General features: G+C 37.6%; 1 protein-coding gene across 2 annotated transcripts in view; it reads left to right on the top strand.

Moving 5' to 3' along the window:
* Positions 1 to 10,587: 10,587 nt before the first annotated feature.
* FBN1 (fibrillin 1) overlaps positions 10,588 to 20,147 on the top strand; it is a 267,909-nt gene continuing 258,349 nt past the window's right edge. The window contains exon 1 of one of the 2 annotated variants that reach the window (XM_074294434.1): positions 10,588 to 10,778. In XM_074294434.1, the coding sequence (XP_074150535.1) occupies positions 10,615 to 10,778 (164 nt within the window). In that variant the 5' untranslated portion in view covers positions 10,588 to 10,614. The remainder of the gene's footprint in view (positions 10,779 to 20,147) is intronic. The other variant, XM_074294433.1, reaches the window with a different exon arrangement.

The raw sequence follows: 20,147 nt of genomic DNA, 5'->3' as shown, positions 1-20,147 counted from the left end.
GTATATATATATGTATATATATTTATCAACATCTAAGTATGCATAGTTATTCTTATACATGAAAATGTATAGCCTACAGACTACATATTTTGCTTCTATTTATATGGAAGGAGAAAAATTGGAAGAACTAAGTTTTTTAAGAACTTGGAACTTAAAGGTATTCCAGTATATGTAAGTCACTGGATTTTAGTATGGAGAAGGAGTAAGATGCAATGGAAAGTAAGCCATTTTGACAGCTGCCTCTGCTTTTTCCTTCCATGGATGAGAATAGAATCTATAACCTCTCCATTTGAAAATGGTAGAAAAATGTTTGTAGGTAAATGTTCAAAAAACATTAGGAAAAGAATGTTAGATCTGTAATAGAAAGAGCCATGGTTTGGATATCAGCAGATTTGGATTAAAATCTTAACTGTAATGCTTATTGATATGATAATTTTGAGCAAATCACTTAAATTTCTGATCTTCAACCCCCTCATCTATAAAATGAGACTTAGACTAGATGAATTGTCCTAAACTACTCTCAGAAATTTGATACTTAAATAATGAAACATATTATTTAGATTTATATGGTAATTCTTGCCAAATGGTTCCATAGTAAAAGTACTTGGTGTAGAAGTCCCCCAAACTGGGTATGTTTAGATGTTCACTAACTGCCCTTAATTTCAGATAGCAAATTTATAGATTTTGACAATTAAACAAGTTAAACAATGACAAGAACTTATAGAAATATATTTTTAAAAAATTAAGTGTTTTTTTTTTCTTCTTAAACATCATGGAAGACAAAGCAGCTGAAAACTAGCTCTTAGGAAACATACAATAGGATGAATATAATAGAGTTAAGTTTAAGCATAAAAATCCTTAGGATAAAATTTTGTGGAGTTTCCCAACTGTTCTGTAATTTAGAGAAGGCCTTCAGAACCCTTTATCTTTGTCAGTGACAGCTTACTTTGATCTTCAGCCCCTTTCCATCACCATCCTGGGAAGGCATTTGTTTCTTCAGTGCTGTCTATCTCAGCTTTAGGGGAGCATTTGGTGACAGTAACATCAGTGTAACAGCTGCTGGGTCCCTTTCACTGTTTTGTTTGTCTGTTTTTCTTTCTCTCTTTCTTGCTACTTTTTTTTTTGTTCTTTTGCTCTTTTTTCTCCAGGAGTTCAGGTATAGTTGGACTAGGTAGAATTCCCTTCCAACTCTGAGATTCTGTGATTTCTAAAGTACCTTTTGGATCAAAATCCTCTCATCTTACTATTTATAATAATATCCTTATTCAGCTTCAGAGAATTAGAATGTGAAAATTTTAGATCTGGAAGGGACTCAATCTAGTCCTAACTATAACCTAAGTAACAATTGTGTGTATACTGCACCCTCCTTCTCCCACTGCCCACTACTCTTAAGTTTCAGGTTTACAGCGGGAGCTTAAGGGTCACATTGTCCACATCCCTCATTTTACAGATAAGGAAATTAAATTTCAGAGAAGCCAAATGGTTGCCAAAGGTTATACCCTATAATAATTCATATATATATATATATATACATATATATATATACATATATATATATATATAGACACACACACATATATATACACACATTAACATAGTCACACACAAATATATATATTTCTATATACATATGCTATATGTATATTTTTATACATATATGCATAGTAAATATTTCATTTTTCTCCCCAATTACATGTAAAAACAAATAAGTTTGGGGTTCTAAATTCAATCTCTTCCTTCCTTCCTTTCTCTCTCCTGACCTAGCAATCTGATATAGGTTATATATGTGCAATTATAGACATCTATAGTATTGAAAGATGGTGTGGTGTGGTGGATAGAATACTGTCCTGAAAACCACAAAGACCTCTAAAACATGCTACTGCATGTTTTACCAAATCAGCCAATCTCTCAGAGTCCTAGCCATCTCCCTAAGATTATATTGAAGAGAATGTGTTGAACTGTATAAGTAAAGGAAGTCTTCTATGAGGTTATAGATTTAGTTGCTATATTATTGAAAGTATACAAAGTATTTAATAAACATGGTTGCTTTTGAGCTCACACAAAGTCTGTGAAGTATGATGTAAACTAAAACAGGGAGACAAGTGGTTTGGTCAGGCTTACACAGCTACTAAGTATCTCAGGTCACATTTGAACTTAAGAATTCTTAAATGGAGGTCCAATTTTCTATGTTCCATGCTAACTCCTTAATGTAATGGGGAAAAGGAATGTTTTATTTATTTATTTATTTATTTATTTATTTTACTGAAGTCCTCCAAGGCAATCAACCTAATCTTTCCAAAGCAGCCCTATTCTACTTTTGTATAGCTTTAATTGTTAGGAATTGTTTTTCCCTTATGTCAAGTCTAAATTTGTTTCTTCCTAACTTCCACCAATTTCTCCTATTTCTGCTCTTTGGTACCAGAAGGAACAAGCTTGAGCATCCCATTAAAGGCTAAAAAAGTATAAAGTAAACATTACAATTTTTTCTATATAGATTAGACTATTGGACCATATGATTGTACTAACACCTGGAAGCTAGATTCTAGACATATCTTTACATATTTCCACAAGAATAGTATGTAATAATACACCAAGCATTTTGCTAAAATCCAAGAAAACCATACCTATATAATTCCTTTGATCTACTAGTCAAATTTACCCTCCCAATACTTGAAGACATCTGAGTCTTTCAGTATTCTAGATGAAACAACTTATTCTAATATGGCAGATCTTTCACTAATTAGTCAGCCAGTGATTATTTGAAAAATACCTACTGTATGCCAGACACCATGTTAAATGCTCAGGATACAAAGAAAGATAGCCCCTATTCTCAAGAAGATCACAGTCTAATTTGAATGTCCTTTGCCTATCAAGGTTGTTTTGTTTTGTCTGCTAATGTAACAGAGGTCTGGCACACGTGCAAAATGCTTTGGATGGCATCTCTTGATGTTCTTCCATGTAGAGGAGCCAGGGAGTTTGCTTCAGGGAGAGTCAGAATGATGTATATATAAGGACAGTGCCTTGGAGATACTAGGAAGTACATGTAAACATTCTGCAAATGGTTCCAGTTGGCTAACCATGTGGTGAATAGAAAAGGCTCTTTTATTGGGTGAAAAGGCATTCAAAAAGCCTTAGTTAGCTTCTGTCATCTCTCCTTAGCTCAGGGTCTTGGAGCAATATCAATGACTTTTTCACTCACACTGTCTTGGGAGAGACAAGAATATAAGGGGAGAAACTTGAGAACTTTAGAAAAAGTGTCTTGGTCCTTGGCTTTTGCATTTGTCCTTTTCTGTTCCAGGTGAAAAGATTGAAGCCTTTAATCTTGTGAATTTCAAAAGGACAAGAGGTTCCTCCAAAGATCTCATTCACTTTTCAGCTTTTGTTATCACCCTACTGACTCCTATTGAACTTGAAGTTTGGTATCATCAGCTCTTTTTCTGACTTCCCTTTTCTGACTTCCACCTTTCCCTTGTACCTATAGAGTTGATTTTTTATGGACCCACATGTAAAACTTTGCATTTATCCTTATTAAATTTCATCTTATTAGGTTCCACAAAATGTTCTAGCCTGACATTTTTGGATCCTGAATGTCATCCAGTGTTATATCTCTTCTTCTTAACTTTCTGATATCTTCAGTTTTCATGAGGACACAAGTTAATAATAAAAGTGTGCAAGTCCAAACAGACTTTTGAGATGCTCTATGGGACACTTCTTCTAAGTTGACAAGGCACTATTAGTGATTGATTTTTAGGTGTGATGCAATTAGGTGAAACAGTAATAAAGTGCTGGACTTAGCTTCAGGAAAAGTCTCAGTTCAAATTTGACCTCAATCACTCACTTATTTGTGACCCTAGGCAAATCACTTAACCCTGTATTTGCCTCAGGTTCCTCATTCTGGTTAAGATAGGTAGCTTTTTGCAAAGCTTAAAATGTTACATAAATGCTAGCTCTTCTTAGTATTTCCTTTTAAGAAAATTATTTCAACATTTTTCCTTTAGTTCTGTGGTACCTCTTTGATTCCCTAACCTTTTATATGTTATTAACACTAGTTCAGCATATAAATGTACTTCACTATTTGAATATATGGTAATTCATCTGGTCCTCATGACTTAAACTCTTCAAGAGTATCTATGAACTTTTTGTTAGCCATTTTATTTTCTCTTTTCCAATCCAAAATTCATTCTCATTAGCATCAAAATAGAATAAAAATAATGATAATCATAAAACTCTTCCTTCTCTCTGTTATTTGTTCATATTGTTTTATTTACTCCAAGCAATCATCCCTTCCCCATTGTGAGTTCTTTCCTCCATAATTTTGATAAAAAAACCCTGACTTCTTTTTACTGTTTTTATCTTTCCTTAGCCTTTAAGGAAAAGGAAAAAATACAGACATAAGTAACTAAAACCTGTGATATGACATGACAATATTACATGATACACACATCAGAGAAATTTTAAACACAGTGTATGATGTAAGTCCAACTTACTCCTCATCCTCTTATATTTTTCATAATCTGTATTTTAGTAATATATACATGGAATGAAAAATTTGGAAAAAACATAAATTAGTTTAGATGCATGATATAGAGTGAATAATTTGGCTTCACGCTCCTAAGTAAGGCTGGATATATTTCCCCTTCAGGACCCTAACATTGAGGTATTAGGAGTATCCTTCTCTAATGTTATTGGATTAAGTCTCCATTCTAATGTGGTTCCTTCTCCCCCCCAAAAGAAGTTGCCAATTATTACTATCCCAATTCTATTTAACCAGTTACCACCAATTAGCTTTTACAAATGGATATTTACTTCAAACCTATAGGAAGAAAAGAAACAGCAATGTTGTTATTTTCAGTGATGTCTGACTCTGTGTGACCCTACTTGGAGTTTTCTTGGCAACTTGGCAACTGAGGAAACTTGAGGCAAACAGGTCTAAGTGACTTGTCCAGGGTCACACAGGTGTTAAATATCTGAGGCCAAATTTGAACTCAGGAAGATGAATTTTACTGACTTGAGATCAGTTGCTCTATATACTGAGCGAGCTACCCACCTATCCCAGAAGTACCAATAATTTCCCTCTAAAACTGTTGGGACTTCTATATCATCTTGATTTTTAGAAGCAACAGGCTCAAACTTATTAAATTTCTATATAGCTTTACCTGGTTCCACTAAATTCATGTTCAACTGCAGAATTATTGCTGAATGAGCCTCATTATTTCTGAGTTGGGTCCTAGAGATTGCTTCTCATTCCTAGTGTGTTGGACTGTTTGGAAAACCCTACCTGAGTTCCACTCAGGGACTGTTTGTAAGTACTGGATCTTAACCTTTCAAAACATAAGATTGAAGGTTTAACTCTCCTTCAGTTAAACAAAACAACAAATATAGAGGTTAAAAAAACCCAAGGCTTGTATTGTCTCACTAACCTTGTATGGGGAAGGCCAGAGGCCAATTGCCTTACAGTAGCATATCTCTCTTCTTATTGGAACTCCATTAGATTGGAGGAAGTCAGAACCAAAGATGAGATGAGATTAACTAATAGCTTTTGAATGAGCCTCCATATCTGACAAGCTAGCCAGAGTCAATCAAAGAGGCTTCTTTTTACCATCTGGATAGTAGAGAAGAACTAGTTCCAGAATGTTTACAAATACTCCAAAATCTGTATGAGACATGCATTAGAGGAATGCCCTCTTCATCCTCCTATGCTTTGGGCTCATTGGCTGGTCTGTTACACAAGAAAAACTTGTCCTTAAATAGGCCGCCAAGCTATCTCACTCATTCTGTTCTCTACACTTGTTTCAGGCCTTAGTGTTTCTCTCATCTGTACATCTCTATGTTCAAGAACCCTAGAAGCTCACTTTTCTCTAGTCTTGCCTTATCTTCCCTCTTGTGGCAGTCTGTCTGAAGCAATTTTTCAACAAGATCCTCTAAGTTGACCATTGAAGATAAAACTCCTTTTTTTTTCTTATATTTGCCATAATCTGAGGCAAGAAGCCCCTCTGATCCTACTCCCCCACACTGATTAGGGTATGATCTTTCCTGTCAGACTAAACTTGATTTTGCAACCAGCATCCTTGTTCTAGGTAACTAGCTGTTAAACTATGGCCAGCTGGCCAAATCCAGCTGTCAGGCAAGTTTTGTATGGCCCTAGAGCTAAGAATGGTTTTTACATTTTAAAATAAAGTTTTATTGTATTTTAAAAATGTAAAAACCATTCTTAGCTCAGAGGCTATACAAAAACAGGTGGTAAGCTGAATTTAGCCCTCCCTTAATTTGCTGACCCATGTTTTAGATCTCCACTTATTGGCAGAAGTGAGCTGGCACATATACCTTAGGGACACTTAAATACTGGGAATCTTTTTTGTCATTGGCTATTGGGTCCAAATTCTTTCCTACCCCAGGGAACGGTATCATTGGCCAGTGCATGGAATCTACTTCTTTGGGGAGTGAATCCCACAGTCTGTATGCTTCTTACAATAATTAATTCAATGTTTTAGGCATACCATAATATAAACATTTTTCACTTCTCCCAGTAATAAAATAGGATCATTTCCACACATGATAGGTCTCAGAAGTTAGGCAAAGAGAAGGGAATGAGTAACATGCCAGATTGCAGTGGGAAGACAGAGGAGAATAAGACCATTGGATTTGGCTAGGAGGCAGTTATTTCAGAAGGTTAGGGAGGTGGTGATGAGTGATGAGGAAATGGAGGCAGTAAGTATAGAATACTCTTTTGAGGAGCTAGGCTTGGAAAGGAAGGAGATAGGATTATAGCTGGAAGGAGAGAAGGATCCAAAGTTGTTCACCTTTTTTTTTTTTTAAGATAAGGAAGAATTGTGTATATTTAAAGTCAGAGGCTTATTCTAGTGAAGAAGAGATTAGAGATGATGGAAAAGGAAAAGACAACTGTGAAAATAAAGTTTTCTCAAGAGAAGTGATACCCAGAGCAAAGAAAAAGATAAGTTGATTTTAGTAAAATTCTCATTCATAAATTAATTGAACTACAATTTTTAAAAAGATAAGTGTTGTGGTATTCACAAAGATAGCAAAATATATATGTACATATGTGTGTATTTCTGTACATACATTAACTAGGAATATAAACTGGATCTGTGATTTCATCGATATTTGGAAATTCCAGGTCATTAAGCTCCCTCTGCCCCTGAAGCTGGCAAGTTATCCATATTTTATAATCTTAGAGATTTACCTGGGTTACTGAAAAATTCAATTACTTATTCAGGGTCATGCACACTTATGTGTATGTGATATATATATTTCACATATTTATATCTATGTCTTCTAACATTTTATGAAAAGCACTTTGCACCCTTTAAAGTATTATAATTATCAGATATTATTCTAAAATGCTATATAGGTATAGTCCAAGTCTATCATAGTAGAAAGGTTGGTGACATACTGTCTTCCGTCCAAGCAACAACCTGGGTAAGTTTGGAGTGGTTCAACAGAACAATGACAGTGAATTTTTTCACTTTGGGGAAAATTTAATGGGAGTTGGGATTGGAGTGGAAGATGCCAGGTTTAGAAAAGGAACAGATTGCCCTCAGAAGGTCAATCTGTATTGTACTGTGGCTGGACTTCCTCAGTCTTCAAATCCAAGGAGCAAGCAGGAGTGGTGGAAGATAGGAGATGAATGCTACGGCAGAGGGCCCCTCTGATGGTGGCTTAGACAAGGTGAGGAAATGGGATAAGGAGCTTGAACCATGTCTTTCCCTTGGAGCAAAGCTCGGGGGTGATTAGAGTTAACAATTTTTTTTTTTTAAATTTAGTTACTCTTCAAAACTTTCTTATTTAATTGTAGAGGAGGTGAGATCTTCCTTAGTAGAAGGAAGTTCCATATCATTAAATCAGGAAATAAATGAGACAGTAACACCTTGGATTCAAATCTTACTATAGCTACTTACTAGCTTTGAGAATTCAAGCAAATCACTTCAAATTGGTTTCCTCTTCCATGAAATAAGGAGAGTGGACTAAATAATCTCTAAAGTCCCTCCCTCTCCTTCCAAACTCCATCATTTTACAATTCGAAAGAAACAACTGGGTAACAAAAAAAAAATACTCAGCCTTCACACAACAGAATTTTAAATGGGACTCCATTTTTTTTTTTAAGTTCTCTACTAGTCATTTATATGTACTCTGTTTCAGTAACAATGCAGAAATTACTACTGGATAAAACTGTAGCCTGACAATTTACTTGTTATCAAATAACCCCGTTTTTTTTTTTTTTTTTAAATTGGTTTGGGCTGGTGCCTCAATTTTGGTAGCGACGGGTTGTTAATAGCGGATTTCCTTGTTGTCTCTAACTCCTCCAGGCTCCAAGGGTTCAACCACTTTTCCTTTTTAAAGTACTACTAAAAAGGTGCAGCCAACACCGGAGCCATTTCCCTTATAAGGGTAACATAAATACCATACCATTTCCCCCCATCTTCTGAAACCGCTAACTCCACGGTTAGCTCCGCACCTCTGGGAGAGGGGGTTCTGAATGTGTTGCATATGTGTGTTTAGGGGGTTGAAAGGGGTAGGAATGAGCTTATCTTCCTAAGGGACCCTTGCTTTTATGTGTGCCGGTCACACAAGAGGCCATCACCTTCCTCAGTCTACTTGCCAGGTTCCAGCATCCGCAAAAATAAACCAACAGTAGGAGCCAGACACTCTGTTCCGACTATCCAGACAGCCAGACACAATGTGGCCTGAACTGAGCCCAGAGAGTGCCGGCTAGCGGACTCCTCCAACCAGGTAGCGCTTTAAAAAGAAGGCAGATGGCTGAGATTTTCTTGCAGCCGGACGACTCCAATGTCCTGATCCGGAGCGAATCCCCAGAACTATTCTCGGTTCTGAAGCCCCGAAGGGCGGGCGATGCACATCTGGTCGCATCCCTCCTTTCCAGCGGTGCACCCGCTGCCTGGCGCGTGGGGCTGCGGCTGCAGCGAAGGGGAGGCGGGGCCGGGAGCTTTGGAAAACGGAGGACTGTGGGTCTCTAGGATTTGGGGTGGGGTTGGTGGGGCTGCACCCCACCTCCCACTTGGCCTTGGCCAGCGCCACCACCCCACCCTCTACACATTCTTCTTGGTGCAGGTGGCACGGCTCCCTCCCGGGTCAGACTCTTGCGATCACGGGAGAGGTTAATCTCCGGTCTAGACTTCCCAGCCACAGAGTAGGCGAAACCGCTAAACCACCTTTTCTCATCCCCACCCCTCCCAGACGTAAGAGCCGGGACCGAGGAGGTCCCGGACATGTCTCCCCTCCTCTTCTCCTCCCACCCCCTCCCGCCCCCCGACACTTCTCCCCAATCCTGGGAAGGGAGGCCCCAGGGCTAAGGCTGCGGCTGGCAAAGGGGAGTGGAAAGGGAGGGAATGGATGAGGCTGGGGGGTGGGGGTAGTGATGAGGGGGATGGGGGGGTGTCATTTTCTTTCTTTTTTTTTTTCTTTTTTTTTGAAAAAAAATATTTCTCTCGCGAGAAACCGCTGCGCGGACGATACTTGAAGAGGTGGGGAGAGGAGGGGGCCGCGGGAGTCGCGGCAGAGACGGTGGGTGCCGGAGTAGGAGAGGCGGCCACAGCTGGGACAGCTGCGAGGAGTGCGGCGCCTGCAGCGGCTGCGAGTGAGGGCTCAACAGCCCCAGGGGTAGGCAGCCCACATCGCCTCTTCGGAGAGCCCCAGTCGGGGTCACTCTAGTGGGTACAGCCGGGATCCTTATGGGGGGTCGGTGTGGCCGCCGGGGCTTGAGCTTTGGCCACCGCGGCTTTTTGCGTTTTGCGCCGGGGCGGGGGATGGGGGTGGGGGGCCGGGACAGGGACTGGGGTGAGGGGCTGTCCCGGAACGCCTGCAGCTGGCGCTGGCGCTGGCCCTCCCCTGCCTGACAGCTTCCTGGCCCGGGGCTCTCGGGTGGTGCGGGGCTTGGGAATCTGATGCTCTGGAGGTGGTGGCAGCGCCCGGAGGTTCTCTCCGAGAGCCGGCCCGGGGTCGGCGGGGCGGGTCCCCAGTACTCGAGGCTTTCACTAGAGAGCCAGAGTTGGAGCCGGGGCATTTGGCAAAACACTTTGTGCCATGGAAAAAAAAAAAAAGAACGCATAAAGGTTCTCGTTCCCGGGGCCTGAGACTCTGGTCTGGTCTGGCCCGGGACGACTCGGGACACGGGTACTTTTCGTCTAGCTCTCTCCTGGATGCTCAGGGCAGTTAGAAGGAGCGAGCGGGAACCACTGCTTGGGCGCCTGGGCTGCTGCGGGCGACCTATCTGTCCTCCCTGGCTCGGCACTGTCAGTACCCCGGGCGGAGGGTATCTTAGGGATGGGACAACCCCGGGAATTTTAATTCCTTTTCCCTCTTGGTGTATTTGCCCTTCTGTTCAGCTGGCGGGAGCTGCTTGCAGCGGGAGAGAGGCGGTGCCTGGAGGGTGACGGTAGGCGCTCGGGCCCAGGGGAAAGAGCCGTGCGGAGAGAGGAGCCCCAGCAGAGCTGCGCGCTCAGGGGCGCAGCAGCAGCAGCAGCAGCCCCAGCCCCAGCCCGGCACAGCAGGAGAAGAAGGAGGAGGCAGAAGAGGAAGAGGAGGAGGAGGAGGAGGAGGAGGAGGAGGGAGGGAGGGAGCCCGCGGCTGATCGGCACCATGCGGAGAGGGGGTCTGCTGGAGCTAGCCCTGGGATTTACAGTGCTCTTGTCTTCCTACACGAGCCATGGTGCTGAAGGGAATTCGGAGTCAGGGAATGTGAAGGAAACCAGAGCCAGCCGGGCAAAGAGAAGAGGCGGAGGAGGACACGATGCGCTCAAAGGGTAACTGGATAGGCTAACTTGTTTTGTGTGTCACCCGGTCCCTTGTCTCCCTTTTTGAGTTCTTCCATCCAAAGGAAACCTCAAAGTACCGGGGGGAGGGGGGCGCAGGAAAGGCTATTACCACTGATTGCTGAAAGTGAGATCTTTTCAGAGTCTCTGCCCCAAGAAGGGTTGGGTACTGCTGATCTTTGAAAGGTTACTTAACTTGTATCTGTGTCACCTTTTCGAGTGTCTGAAATAGGCTTCTCTTTTCTTTTTTAGACAGTAGTGGCTAGAACGAATCGGGCTAGTAGAGAGGACCAGAGAGTGTAGGCCAGTCCTTGTCAAAATCCAAGGCTGAGTCCAGGGGACCCCATTGGTGGGTGGGTTGAAGTTCTCTGTGGAAATAAGGAACAAGACTCCATACTGAGCCTGAGATGGGTGGATCTTATTGTTTAGGGGAAAGTTTCTCACTGGCTTGCTCTATGCGGATGTACTATATTTAGGGGAAGAAGGAAAATGAAAAAAAGGGAGGATACAGAATTAAATGATCTTACCTGTCTTACCTAAAAGCTACGGTTGGAAGTGCAAGAGCTGAGTTACTTAAGTAACATTGCTTTTCAACATGATCATATAGGGAACACAAAGGTATTTTTGAGAACTTTTCTTAATGATTAGGCTAGAATTTGTCAATTTAAATTGTGATAGCAAAGATGCTATCAACTGTTAAATTAGCTGTGTATTCATATAAAGTATATATTTATATATTGTCTATATGTGTGTGTGCTTATAATCGTATGTAGGTTTTTAATACCTATTACAACAGGAATCTTTGTTACAGAAAATATTTACTTTCAAAAGTTTTGTTGATTTTGAGTTTAATTATAGAAACTCATCTATCTACCTCTTACTGCTTAGGTACATATGTAAGCAGAGCCATGGATGCTAGATCATAACATCATAGATTTTTGAACTGGAATTTAGAAGTTAACCTTGGAAGTTATATAGTCTAACTCTCATTTTACAGATGGAGAAACTGAGACTGGAAAGGTTGGATAACTTTTAAATATTCTTTTTAAATCTCAATCTGTAAAATAAATATAGGTTTAGATGTTTAGATATTTATACACTGATTTTTTTTCTGTAAAGTTCCTTATAATTTAGGTATCATTCAAACTCTTATTATTAGCATTAGCCATAGTCATTATAGTCCTTATATATCACTTATAAACTTGGTTGACCTTGCCGTATATGGGGAGGTGCACTAGTATGTAGATGGGAAATTACTTTGGCTTGCTTTCATTATGTGCTATCACAATTTTGAATGAACAGTTAAACTGGCACTTCTGAATTCTAGATACTGTTACTGGCTCAGTGCTAGATTTTAGACAAGGGTTTTGTCATATCCAAAATGTTTGGATGCTAAACCCAGGAAATTCCACTGATTAACATGCTCCCACTGAATTTATTAATGATAACAATTCAACTGTTGAGACTATGATGAAATTTAAATTTACCCTGATAATAATTTTATATGACCAGGTTTAATGGCATATGAACTTTTTTCCAACCTCATTTCTCCCCTACATTTTTGATCTGTGTGTAAGATATTACAATTTTAAATCACATGGATCTAAAAGTTGATTTAAATATTTAAGAGGGTTTAATTTATTCAGAGTACATTTTTTATGGTTTTATTTATTTGTGAAAGTAATAGAGTCTTCAGGAATATGTCAGTCTTCAGCGGGGTCATCAAGATTGATCAGAACTCTTATCTTTCTTGTCCATATCCTGCCCTTAACAATTATATTCTCTCTGGGGATCCAGGTCCATAGTTTGAGAACTGAAACTAAACACTGTTTTCTTTTGTTGTTTAATGGAAACTATTAACATTTCAGAAACTAGGCACTGACTCCTTTTAGGCAGACTGACTTTTTAATTAAAAAAAAAATATGCCAAGAAGTCCCTAGGAACCATCATTGTTATAAATCCTTTTTTTTTTTTTTTTTTTTTTAAAGGTCAGAATCCTACACAATTAGTTTTACTATTTGTTGCTATTATTGTGGAGATACTTATAGGTTCTATTGTATAATAAAGATTAGAATGATTAATTTTGAATAGTTTTCAAACAATATGTTTTAGATAAAAATGTAAAGTAGAATACAAGTATTTTAAAAGCTGACTTTAAAAGGATATATTTGAAAATTTTACTTTCTACTGCAATTAAAATTCTAGTTGAATAGACCTTTAAATGTATTCCCTGAGTCAAGAATGATCATAAACATTTCCAGTAGTAGAAAAGTTTCCATATTTTTTGGTAATTGCTGATATTTTATACAATTCAATAGTTTAAAGGTTTCTATTTCAGAACCTTCTTGTTTATAACAAAAGCCCATGTATGTGCAATTTCCATGAAATTGCTGGTCTTATGGAATAAAAATGATTCTGACAACAGGTAGTTTCAAAATTATGTGATGCCCAGTTGGTGGCAGCAACTTTCAGTGTCAGTAACTTTCTGCCTGTTAAAATGTATTTTAGACACATTAACTTCCCACATATGCCAGTCTAGTCTCACCATTAAATATTGCCTTCTTGGCTTTTCCCTGATGTAACAGGTGGCTAATAACCTACTCAGATATCCCTTTCTGGATATCTGTCTCTTTCTCTCTCTCTCTTTCTCTGGCTAGCTTTCCTGACCCTCCCCATTTCAAAAGCTAGGGACCTGCTTGGGTTTCCCTGTTAGGGTGTTTCCCCTCTGGCCTGTCTTTTTCTTTTCCCACCCTATGGCAGACATCCCATGTCTCCCCTCCCTTTCCCCCACCCCCAAGTCAGAATTTGTTCCACAGTGGAAATTTAAGCATCTTTCAGTCTCTTTCCAGCTCTTGTAGTGTTTTCCTAGGGTATGTTACCAAATTCCATTTTTGAAGGGAATCTTTTTTTTTTTTTTTTTTTTTTTTCAAATGGAATGAGTGGTCCCTTCCCATTCCTTTTAAAAATGAGATTTTGTTCAATTTTCAAATGAGAATTTTACAGGTTTGAAAAATATTTTAAAACATAACAGTAAAGTAAAAGTAATGTTATTTTATGTGGGTTTTGCTTAGTCATGTCAAAAGATTTTTATGAAAAAAATAATGTAATCTTAGCTTTATTGTTAGGTTCAGAAAAACTTTTCCCAGTTAAGTTCTGAACTCCTGTGATTAGGGGTAAGTGTGGGAAACAGTCCAATCTTTGAACAACCTCTCCTGGAACAGAGCTAGTTATGCATCATTTATTTATGATTTCCTTATTCTTTATTTCCCAAATAAGGAGATATTACAGTTTTTGGTCAAAGAGCAAAATGCTTTAAAGTAAAACTCCTTCCCCCAAGTTTCTGGGAGGGTAGATGAAGATCTTCTATTCCCATTGCTTGGTTTATGGTTACCTGAAAGAAGTTGTATTTTAGACAGTTTGACTTTTTGTTTGTTTCCTTTTCCACTTTATTTTGTTTTACAAAGGTGTTGTTACTAAAAAATTACCTTGGGTTCAGAGGACACATAGCATGTATATTTGGCTGCAAGACGATGAGATTGATTGTACAGAAGTATATTATTAATATACTTTCATAATAAAGACTTAATATAACAATAAATTAATATATAATTTAATATGAGAAACAGAAAAATAAAATTATACTTTACAAATTTTCATTTACAAAAGCAATTTAAAAGTTTTATTTGATGGATCTGTAATAAAATATGGAGTGGATATATGACCCAGGTGACTTGTTTTGCACTATTGAAATTGTTTATACAAAGCACACAGGGGAGTGGTATCCATATATTAAATGAAACAATTTAGCAAACCTTTACTAAGCAACTTCATGCAAAAGATTATATAGGTGCTGGAAATGGTTTTCCCCAAGTGAATTAAAACATGTCCTTTTATAGTATGTGGAAGATTAAGAGCTAATGGGTGGGTGTATTCCATTGAGCTTATTTGGAATATTAATATTCTTATTTAGTGTCTTGGGCAATAGATATTTGAACAAGATTATACAATTTTGCCAAAGACTCTAATTGTATAAAAACACTAAGCAAATTGTCACCATATTTATACCCAAATTTTTCAGCACTTCCCATTTTTGTCCCACATTAAGGCCAATAATAAACTTCAAAGTTAAGGTTTTTCAGTTCCAATCTATAAATATGTTAAAATTATTAAGGATTAATAAGCAATTGTGTTTTAAAATATACAACCCACATCTTTGGATTAAGACTGTAACAAAAACAAAAAACAAACCAAAAACAACCAAACCCAAACCAGACTTTTAGATTACATAATTATAGGCATAATCTTTTTTATGGAAATAAGAAAAAAACCAAATACACAGTTATTAGTTGGTAGCCTAGTATGTAGGTTGTACCAGCTTAGAGTAACAGTATTTAAAGATTAACTGTTCATTTTGATCCAATCTTGATGAAAGCATCTCTGGGAGCTGTACTTTCTTCCCCATATCAGCCTACATTTATATGTTAATTAAATTTAAAAACATTTATTCATTGAATTAGCATAATTAAGTGACCATTCTATTATATGCTATAATTGACATTTGTATGTCAGTTTATATAGACACTCATTTGATTTTTAATTCAAGTTGTGAATTTGATAGTACAAGTACCACTATTCCAAGTTTTTTGTTTGTTTTTAGTTTCTTTGGACTGAGCTTTTATTGTTGTAGGGAATTCTGGACCAGGAAACTTCTATTACTAGTGCAAGTCAACAACTGTTCTCTAGCTTTAGGTCTTAAAAAGTGAGCTGGAGCACTAAGAGGAAGAGACTGATGAAGGTTACATAGCTACTGTGTCTGAGGCTGGACTTGAATGCAAGCCTTCTTGATGTCAAGATTGACTTGACTTGATGTTAAGCGAAATTAGGGAGTGAATAAATTACCTATCCTGGAGGACCTGAGACACTTATTGTGTGACCCCGAGCAAGTCACTTTACCCTAATTGCCTTCCTCCACACTCACAGAAAAGGACTTTTTGCTCCCTTCTTGTTACTCCTTATTTTCCATTTAGAGAGAAGACTCAGAAGTAATTTACTCAAGTAGCTGATTGAGTCTTTGGCCTCAGGTCTTCTAGGTTCAAATGTTTCTCTTTCTACTCTATACAGACTTTACATAGGAAGTGAAATTTCCTGGGAAGTGAAATTTCCTTTCTTCCTCTGCAAGAGCTCAAACAAAACACTGATGGAAGGAAGAATTAAGGAACAATTATATATGTTGTGCATATGAGTGCATACAAAAGCAACATATAAGTGCATAATAATGTAGTGGGGTATAAAATAAAAAGGCATATTTTCAATTTTATTTCCCCATTGACTTTCTTTATACATTTTGAGATATATTCTTACCGATTTGTTTGTTGTTGTTTAGACATAATTAAATTACACTTAAGATCCCTAACATTCACTTCAGCTGACAACTAACTTTTGTCAATTATACATTCACCCACAAAATTCCTGGGTTGCATGACTAGATTTGGTAAGGAGCTTCAAAGCATGAGAAGGCATGGATGGGTTGAATTCTGTAGTAAATGCCCACATCACATAAAACAGTGAATCTTAAGTACTTTGTAAACCACAGATCCATCAAAATATTAACATACATAACTCATGTAAAAAAGTTAGTTGGAAAACATCTGTATAGTTTCTGCAAAGTTATTAAAAGCATAATTTTTTCATGACTTAGATTTTTATATTGTTTACATTTCCTTTCCCTTGTCCTAGAAAATCATTCCTCATTAAAAAGAGAAAAACATGAAACAAAAGTTAACCTACGTTTGAAAAGTCTGACATTTGTACTCTGTTGTGATGCGGGAGCTACCTGCCAGTGGCTGCTGGAGGCCTAACTCAGACCTGTAGAATGGATCTCTTCATGTGAGAGCATGATGATGATACTAAGAGACTGAGAGGTAGTTGCTGTTTTCTGATCTCTCCACTGAGAGGCTGTTGCATTTTCTGACCTCTCTCCTCTTCCCTCTGCTTCCACTTTATCTCATTCCCAGTCAAAAACACCTGTGTCAGCAAAGGCTGCCCTGCAACTCCTTCAGATGTTATGATCCACAGCTGTGGAGACTTTCGGAGAATTGACCTGTCCCTTTACTTAGGCATGGTCCTTAACAATACTTTATTTCACATCTATAGCTACCTATTCCCCCACCTCTGTAAAGAATGAGAGGAAGATATCTTTTTATATTTCTTCTTTCAGTCCATTCTTGATTATTATTATTTCACAGAATTCAGTTTTGATTGTTTTGTTGATATTCTTTCCATTAGCATTGCTATTGTTATTGTGCATGTGTTTTTCTTGCTTCTGCTTATTTTTTATGTATCAGTTCACAAAAATCTTCCCATGCTTCTCTGTACTCATATTCATAATTTCATATATTATGGTAAAATTCCATTACATTTATATAAGTGTAATTTTCTTGGCCATTTTCCAGATAATGGACATTTTTTAAATAGTTCTTTGCTACAACAAACAATGCTGCTTTAAATATTTTGTTATCCATGGGAGCTTTCTGTCTAATCTTTTGGGGAACATATGCCAATAGTGGAATATTGTGAGATCTCTGAGTTGTAGAGTATGAGAATGTTAGTTATTTTCTTAGCATAGTTTCAAATTGTTTTCTAGAATGGTTGAATCAATTCATAGCTCTATACAAAATACATTAAATATACCTGTCTTTCCATAACCAATCCAATAGTAACTCAGTCTTCTGTAATTTTTGTCATTTTTCCCTTGCGTGTTGCAAAACTTGAGTGGTTTTGATCTGTATTTCTCTTAGTAGTTTGAAAAAATGTTTCATATGGTTTTAAGTAATTTTTTTATTCTTTGATCCTTTATATCTTGGAGAGTGGCTTTGAATTGCATATATTTCTGTCAGCTACCTATGTGTCTTGGACAAAAAGCATTATATCCAGTCTCAGAATTTTAGAGCTGGAAAGGATTTCATAGGACAATTAGAAAATCTGGACTAAGACTCTGTTCCTTCTAGTATAAAGTATAAACAGCTTAGCAATTAAGACTCTTCAAAGTCTGGCTCCTTCCATTCTTCTTCCACATTATTATATTATATTCATTTTGTGCTCCAGCCAGACTCTGCTACTAACTGTGCTTTGAATACTCCATTCCACCTCTGTCCTTTCTGCTTCTACACAAGGTAATTAGTTCTGTATTCGTGAAATGAGCTTCCTATTGATCTCTCCCTCAGATATGTTTTATTACTTCTGAGCTCAGTTTAGCTCTTCTTCCACAGTTGTTGTTATTATCTTCATCAGCAAGTTATCTTGTATTTATGTACATTTTATAACTTTTCAGTAAAATATAAAGTCTTTGAAGGCAGAAGCTTTTTCAATTTTTGTTTTCGTATCCCTTAGCCTCTAGTCCAGTGTCTTTTCCATATCATAGAATTTGAGAGTTTCAGGGTTCTAGTTATCTAGTCCAGTTCACATGTTGAAGAAAACTCCATTATAACATATCTGACTAGTAGTTTTCCTACCCTTTATTTGACAATGTCTTCAGCCAGCTTATTCTACTTTGGGAAAGCTCTAATTAATTCAGGAAATCTTTCCTGACTTTGTGCCTAAATTGGCCACTTTATAATTTTTAGCCATTGCTTCTGTTTCAGCCCTTTGAGGCTAAAGAAAAATAAGATAATTTTTCTTCCACATGGAAGTTCTTCAGATACTTAAAAGGAAGCTAATATTTCTCCATATTTTCCCCCATCTTTTCATCACTCTAGTTCTTAAATTGGTTCTTATGTGACATAGACTTAAATTACTTACCATTCCTGTTCTTCTTTGGAAACTCTTTAATTTATCATTGTCCTTCTTAAACTACAGGACTCAAAACTAAAAGCAGCATTCTAAATGAGGTTTAATTAGAGCAAATGCAATAGGCCTGGCAGCTCCCTATTCCTGGAAGTTATGCTCTTACTATAGCCCGAAATAGCTGCCATATTATTTTGTGGCTCATATTGGGCATGCATCTGTTGGGTGCTCAATTTATTCATTCAGTAAACTTTAGTGATAACTATTGTGTTCAAATTGAATATTATAGTGTAAAGTAAATTACTACTTAGTTGGATCTCTGAGAGTCCAAATGAGTATCGGAGAGGCCATATTCACAGTTATTATTCTTAAGTTTTAATGAAAAAGCACTACTATGTAGTATGCATATTATATATATATATACACACACTATATATATATGTGTGTATACACACACACACACACACACACACACACACACACATACACATGCATATCTCTATCTTTGCCTAGTTCGCAACAGATAGGAAGCTGTTAGAGCCAAGATTTATATCCATAACTTTGACACCGGACCTAGTTGCCCTTTGTACTACCACTATGCTGATTTGCTATTTTATAATAAATAGTTAATTGGAATGTCAGCCTTTCAGTCTGAAGGGTTAAGGAACATATTAAACTCGGACTTATGGGCTGGGATAATTTGTCTGTAATGGCAAATCTTGGTTTCAACTTTCATATGACATTGTCATCTCAGCTTATCTCAGTCCTTTGTTGACATTAGTAGCATATCTATTTACTCAGCCTTCTCTGAGTTGGAAGTAATGGAAAGGAAATTCTTCCTTAAAACCAAACACTTAATTACTTTCCCATTTGGGGAAAGTATGTGCCAGATATGGAGTGAGCCTAGTGAGAAGGAGGACAGCTCTCTCTGCTTCTATCAGTGCTTTGCATTGATGTTTTGAAGTGTTATGAATTCCTAGACAATGTGTAGGAAATGTTAAAACCAAATGTTAGTATCTAAACACATATAATGTGATTGATTCTTAAGATAATGAGGAAGGATAAGACTATTTTACATATTTTGTCTTGCAGGACATAACTATTTATATGGAATTTTATTGCATAATACTTTTAAGTTTCATGGGATTAATGGATTTCATTAGTAGACTTTTTTTGTCAGAAACTTCATAACTACAACTTGAGATAACAAAGATAACACAGGGGTGTGTTTTAACATGGAAGATAATGAATGAATGAATTCAAATGTTTATTAAGTACTCATGTACAAAGTGTCAGTGATACGAATAGGAATGTAAGAGAGTTTCTACTCTAAAGAAGCTCCTGTTCTATAGGGGAAGACAATCCATACCAGAGGTATCAGCTACGAATTATGTGGAAAGATTTCAGAGAATTTAGGACCCATTTTCTTTAATGCCAAATGCAAATGACAAAGTAATTTCTACTTCTGATGTTGAATCATTCCACAGTCCCAAGGACTTTGGTGGTGAGCACTTTCTCTTCTGAGTTTTATGTGGCTATGGCTTTTGGGGCTGGAGGTGTGGCATACCCAGAAGTAGA

Source organism: Sminthopsis crassicaudata, chromosome 2 (assembly GCF_048593235.1).
Source record: "Sminthopsis crassicaudata isolate SCR6 chromosome 2, ASM4859323v1, whole genome shotgun sequence".
Taxonomy (NCBI): Eukaryota; Metazoa; Chordata; class Mammalia; order Dasyuromorphia; family Dasyuridae; genus Sminthopsis; species Sminthopsis crassicaudata.
Note: the sequence above shows the minus strand (reverse complement) of the source record. Positions and strands in the feature narration are given on the sequence as shown.